Source organism: Castor canadensis, chromosome 5, assembly GCF_047511655.1.
Source record: "Castor canadensis chromosome 5, mCasCan1.hap1v2, whole genome shotgun sequence".
NCBI lineage: Eukaryota > Metazoa > Chordata > Mammalia > Rodentia > Castoridae > Castor > Castor canadensis.
In genome coordinates, this window is record NC_133390.1 from 159,066,365 (window position 1) to 159,072,592 (window position 6,228).

General features: G+C 48.3%; 1 protein-coding gene across 1 annotated transcript; it reads left to right on the forward strand.

The window, feature by feature from the left end:
• Positions 1–475: 475 nt before the first annotated feature.
• On the forward strand, positions 476–4,877 carry Procr (protein C receptor). Its single transcript, XM_020177794.2, has 4 exons — positions 476–766; positions 2,723–2,980; positions 3,709–3,987; positions 4,212–4,877. The coding sequence occupies exons 1-4, from the start codon at positions 646–648 to the stop codon at positions 4,325–4,327; spliced, it is 774 nt and encodes a 257-aa protein (XP_020033383.1). The 5' UTR covers positions 476–645; the 3' UTR covers positions 4,328–4,877.
• Positions 4,878–6,228: the final 1,351 nt, after the last annotated feature.

The following is a 6,228-nucleotide window of genomic DNA, read 5'->3' on the forward strand; positions in this document are numbered from 1 at the left end:
TCCACTTCTACAGTCTCTAGCTTTAATTTGATGTGATTCCAGGATCAACATTCCCTTCCTTTTCGCTGGAAAATCAGGAAAAAGTTCAATTTCTGAGAGCAAGATCCCTGATTGTGTAATTCGTATGTAGGCAATTCTGATAAAATGTAGGCAATAATACTGGAAAACTAAATTCTAGTCCTGGGTCTATCACCACTATGGTGTATAAACCTTGGGCAAGTCCCTACGCTTTTCCTGGCCTCAGTTTCCCCATCAGTAACCTGCTGATCTCTACAGCCTGGAGCCTGTTCTAAGTTGAAAACAGATGCTCCACCCCCTGACTCAGCGGCAGCGGGACTTCTCACCAAGCGCTTCTCCCCCTTTTCCGCTGCTGTTCCTCGGAAGCAGCCCAGGGAGAAGGGAAAAGGCAGGTCTGGGCAGGAGTACGCAAAGCTGGGCGGGGCCGAGGGAGGGCAGGAGAGAGGCCGGCCCCCTTGTAGGAAATGAGACACATAGAAATAACACTTTAAAAGCCTGACACCCTCTTCCTCTTTCCATTCCCTGGCCTCTTTTCATCCAGCTCGGTTCAACTCCCATCCCTCCTGGACATCCTCGCTTCTCTTTTTACCTAGGCTGCAGCCAGTGGAGCCCCAGCCTGCGCAAGCCATGAGCCCAGGTGGGATCAAGAACTTCAGCCCCAGGATGTTGACTACATTGCTGCCTTTGCTGCTGCCGCTACTGTTACTACTGCCGGGCTGGGCCCTTTGTAGCCAAGAAGCCTCAGATGGTGAGTTGGGGACTGTCTCCTCTCCTGGTTCTTGGAGAGCTAATCCCACGGCATCTGTCTGCTGGATCTCTCTGTAGCGCATGCAGAGTGCCAGGCACTGGTTTGTGTCCCAAAGCCAAAGAGAGGAAGTCCAGTTAACTCTCTGGGAAGGAGGATCTGGGGGAAGTTAGGAGAAAGAGGAGGGCTGGAAAAATAGAAAAGGTACATGTAAGAGCGGGTGAGGAACCAGCATGGGAGAGAGGGGAGAAATGAGGTGAAGAGGGAGAGGGACAGTCTAGGAAAGGATCAGTCTAGAAAGAAGGGAAGGGACTGGGAGATGGGGTAAGGGAATGGAAAGCCCCTGGGAGAACCGACAGAAAACTAGGTCTGAGACAGGTGAGGCAGAACGCAGGATAGGAAAGATGGGGGAAGGCAGGGTACAGCCTGTGTGGTGGGTCTTAGAGAAAAGAGAAGCTATGCCCACAGTAGGACAGCTTATGGGCTATCAGGCTGCCTGAAGTGGCCCCCCACTTAAACAGAAAAGGGGAGTTGTTATCCTGCATTATAATTTCAAGGGTCTCCTCTCCCCCCTCAGTCTCCCCCTCAGAGAAGGGACAATTAATAACCAGTATGCAATAAGTGCTCACTATGTTTAATTCACACATGTATTAAATGATTTAGCTACCACAGTACCCCACAAAGTGGGTAATATTTTTATATCCATTTTACAGAGGAGGAAATGGATTCATAGAGCAGTTAAGGACCATGCCCAAGATTACTCACACTGATACACTTATTCAGACTTGCAAATATAGAGCTCAGCTTCTCAAACTCAAACTCAGACAAACCCCACACTCACTCAACATTCCCTAGGCACCAACACTGTTCCTGGCCCTTTTCTAGGTGTTGAAGGCATAGATAACCAGAGCTGTTCCATAACCTAAAATAGTTCAGTGTAGCTTTGTGTGCTTAGAGATAGCCACTTAGAATCCCATGAAGTATATGCTGACACAAAGTGCTCTAGGATCACCAAGTATCTGGGAGGGTAAAGAAGAGAGGTATCAGGAAAATTCTCCAAGGAGAGGGTCTTGAAGCAACCAAGAAAAACAAAGGAGGAAGAGCAACCCTGGCATGCTATTCTTATTCAGCCCAAAGTCAGCCTAAGGACCCCCAAGTGGTTTGATGTATTTAAGCACTGAGATCAGACCAGAAAATTCAGCTGATAACCTTGAATCCCTAACCAGATCTTGTGGACAGATATCCTTTGGGGAGGCAGTGCAACAAACTGGCTAAGAGTACTGGACTTGGACTACCTATGTTCAAACCTTGGTTCTGCTATATCATCTTAGCTTCAGTTTCCCATGAACACTGGGGTTAATAATAGTAGCTACTATCTATGTCATTGGGGGAAGACACAAATTAGATAATAATGTGTGTAAAGCACAGTGCCCAAGTCATAATAAGCACTTAATGGATATTAGCTATTATTATTTTTTATTGTATAGAGGAGGAGCATGTCACTGGAGGGCTTTAAGGAGAAGGACTGGGTCAGGTGGAGGTCCAATTAGAAGGGGTGAAACTGAGAAATGAAGGCAATGGGATGAGGTGACATTAGTGCCCTAGTCCAGATAAGAACAGATGAGGCCTGAACTAAGACAGTGGTAGAGGAAGACAGGGACAGGATCCGATTGTAGGTCAGAATTTGACCAGCCAGAAATGGGGAGAGGGACAGAAAGGAGACAGAAAGGAGTGTCTCTTCCAGTTGCAGGCCTCATTTTCTTCATCTGTAAAGCAAGAGAATAATCTGTCCTCTCCTCCTGTCAGGGTCATTGTGAGCATCGAATAGGGGAAAAGTGGAAGGGTACTTTATAGGATTCAAGAAGGTGGGCGGCTGGGCTCTGGGTAAGGGGTTATTATCTCCTGCTACCAGCCACCCCTCCTACGCCAGAGGTCCTGACGCGCTGACTCTGCCCCCAGGCCCACGGAGCCTCCACATGCTACAGATCTCCTACTTCCAGGACCCCTCGCATGTGTGGCACCATGGCAACGCGTCGCTGGGGGGTCAGCTGACACACACGCTGGAAGGCCCGGGCAACAACGTCACGATCCTCCAGCTGCAGCCCTTGGAGGAGCCGGAGAGCTGGGCCCGTACGGAGAGAAGCCTGCAGCTCTACCTGAACCAGTTCTACAGTTTGGTGCATGTGGTGCACCGGGAGCGCAAGGGCAGCGTAACCTGTGAGTGCTGGCGCCGGGTGGGGGCGGCGCCTGGGGGACTGCGCTCGGTGGAAGAGCTGGGTTATGCCGGAAGAGGGTGTTCTGGGTGGGTGGTCTGTGGGTGTGGCCCTTAGGGGTGCCTCCACCCTTGGAGGTTGGTGGGTGGGAGCCGGAGAGGAGCGGGTATCCTAGCAAAGGGAGTCTTCCATCAGACCGTCTTCAGGCTGACATAAGCCTCGGGCGAATCCTGATGGAAGACCCTGGTCCTGACCCACTGTGACCACCAAAGTTTCACTGCAGTCTTCCCAGCCTTTGCCTCACCGTCCTCCAACTCCTTCCCCTCACAGACCCCCATCTTCTCCTTCACACTACCCCCAGCACTTCCCCTCAACCCTCCAGCCACTTCTCACAGATGCAAATGGCTTCTCCCGCAGCTCCCTCACTCACAACCCCCAACTCCTTCCCCTCAAAGACCCCAATTTCTTCTCCCTCCCCTCATAGCCCCAACTCCTTTCTCTCAGAGGCCCCTTTTTCTTCACAGTCCCTGGCACCTCCATATACAACCTCCTCCGATAGTCTAACCCCAAACCCCTCCCCACTGCCACCTCTCTGCCGGGCCCTTCTCCCTCAGAACCCCCTACTCTGTCCCCTTCCACCTGGTGGACCATCCCCCTCCCACACACACACATACACGCATACACACCTGGCTCCATCTCCTCACAGCCCTAACCTTGAATCCCCCTCCGCAGTTCCTCTCACCATCAGCTGCTTCCTGGGCTGCGAGCTGCCTTCTGAGGGCTCTGGAGCCCACGTCTTCTTCGAAGTTGCTGTTAATGGGAGCTCCTTTGTGAGTTTCCAGCCAGAGACAGCCGTGTGGGTGGCAGGCCCCCAGGCACCCTCCACAGTGGTCACCTACACCCTGAAGCAGCTCAATGCCTACAATCGTACCCGGTATGAACTGCAGGAATTCCTGCAGGACACCTGTGTGCAGTACGTGGAAAAGCACAACGCTGTGAAAAATTCAAAAGGTATGATGGGACTCAGGTCGGAGCTGTGTGTTGGGGAGGGTCTGGGTTCTAGGCAAGATTATGGACCTGAATGAGGGATGGATACCTTGAGCAACAAGAGGACTTGGGTTGGGGGTTGGAAATAGGGGAACACACAGCTTAAGTCTTCTTTCCTTGGAGACTGGCTCAAACTGTGGAACTCCTGGAGAGTATGTTCTTAGGTTAACTCTCTGCATGTTCTGCAGGGAGCCAAACAGGCCGCTCCTACACTTCGCTGGTCCTGGGTGTCCTGGTGGGCAGTTTCATCATTGCTGGTGTGGCTGTGGGCATCTTCCTGTGCACAGGTGGACGGCGCTGTTAATTTCTCTACAGTCCCCTCTGAGAAAGGGCTGGATTGACAGGGGCTGGCAAGGGAAAGTCTCAGCTCACATAAAGCGGAACAGACTCTCCAACTGGAACATCATATCACAGAAGATGTGGAGTGACAGCTCCTTTCTTCTCCCTGACCTGCCCACCAAGAGTATGGGGGAGGGAACACAACAGGAAGACTAGGTAGACAAAGTACTCGGTTTGCCAAGAACTTGCATGCTTTGCTGAAGTGGTTTGAGAAGTGACTGCTTATCTGTCTTTGTGGAAAACAGATGGTGAAGTTAGGACAGGGGCTATGACCATTCTCTAAAGACAGACAGATCACCTGAGGCATTCATAACACATAAGTAAATAAAATAAGTTGTCCACCACCAAAATAAGCAACATTCAATTCTTCTAGGTGTGTCCAACTTGGGAAGGGACACTGGTATAATTAGGGGTAGATACATGTAACCAAAGAAATGATGGAATTGTAAAATCCAAATAATATGGAAGCAATGAATTATTAATTAATCAAGTAAAAATACTCAATTCCTTATTTATGTATGAGTCATAATTATTTCCTCTATTTTACAAAAGTTCTGGAAAAGTGACCTATACTATTTGCTTTCATTTTTATCATCTCCCACTCCCTCTTCAACCACTACAGTCTGGCTTCTCTATAAAGTGCTCAAAGATAACCAGTGGCCTGTAATTATCCAACTCTATTCTCCATGATATCTGAAACATTTAACTTTGTGTATTTTTTTTTTTTTGCCCTACCTTCTGAGATACTACACTTCTCATTTATAAAACCTGTTCCAACCTTTCTCAATCCCTTTGATTATGTCGTTTTACTCAATTCACCCTGGAAATGTTGGCTTCCTTAGAATGCCATTTTTTACTTCTAAGAGGAGCCCCTTAAAACCGTACCCTTTCTGGGTGACCTGCTGGCTTCTACGACTACAATATCATCTATTCGTGGAGGTTTTTGTGAAGGAGTAATATAATTTTATTTTTAGAAGCATGTGTTTTAAGCTGGACATAATGGTACATGCCTGTACTCCTAGCTACTCAGGAGGCAGATATAAGACAATCTTTCCTAGATGGTTGACTCAGGAAAAAGCATGAGACCCTAAGCTGGGCACCAGTGATTCATGCCTATTATCCTAGCTACTTGGGAGGCTGAGATCAGAGGGTCACTGTTCAAGGCCAGCCCAGGCAAATAGTTCAAGAGACACCCCCATCTCAAAAAAAAAAAAAAAAAAAGCAAAGTGAAATGGAGGTGGAGGTGTGGTTCAAATGATATGAAACCATGAATTCAAACCCTAGTCCCACAAAAGCATGAGACCTTAAAAATAAACTAAAAGCAATTTGGACATTGCTTAAATGGTACAGTGCTTGCCTAGCAAACAAGAAGCCCTGAGTTCAGTCTTTGGTGGAGGGGAAGTGGGAGGAAGACCATGTATTTTGTCATCAAACCTTATTTTTTACTACTTTGAGCCAGGCATTTAGCTTCTCCAAGTCTGTTTTTCCATTCACAGAAGGATAATAAAACATACAAAAATGATGTAAGAAAAATAACACCTACCTCATAGAGGCATTATAAGTATCAGATAAAATAATATATGTAGACTAATATATGTGTTAGTCAGAACAGCCGTGGCTGCAGACCTCCAAATGCTTCATTTGGGCTGATTTCCCCTTTGATAGTGTTGGGGATCAAACCCAGGACTCACAAAGGCTGGGCAAGTGTTCTGTGATTGAGCTATCTCCCTACTCCTGCACCTGTACCGGTTCTCTCTCTCTTTCTCTCTCTCTCTGTGTGTGTATGGTACTGGGGTTTGAACTCAGGGCCTTGCATTTTCAAGGCAAGTGCTCTACTGCTACAGCCACACTTCCTTCCCTGCACTG

Excerpts from the sequence above, each read along its gene's own strand:
- Procr (XM_020177794.2), top strand. The coding sequence starts at position 646 with ATGAGCCCAGGTGGGATCAAGAACTTCAGCCCCAGGATGTTGACTACA. Across the intron at positions 767-2,722 it reads TAGCCAAGAAGCCTCAGATG|GCCCACGGAGCCTCCACATG; the intron begins GTGAGTTGGGGA and ends CTCTGCCCCCAG. Across the intron at positions 2,981-3,708 it reads GCGCAAGGGCAGCGTAACCT|TTCCTCTCACCATCAGCTGC; the intron begins GTGAGTGCTGGC and ends CCCCCTCCGCAG.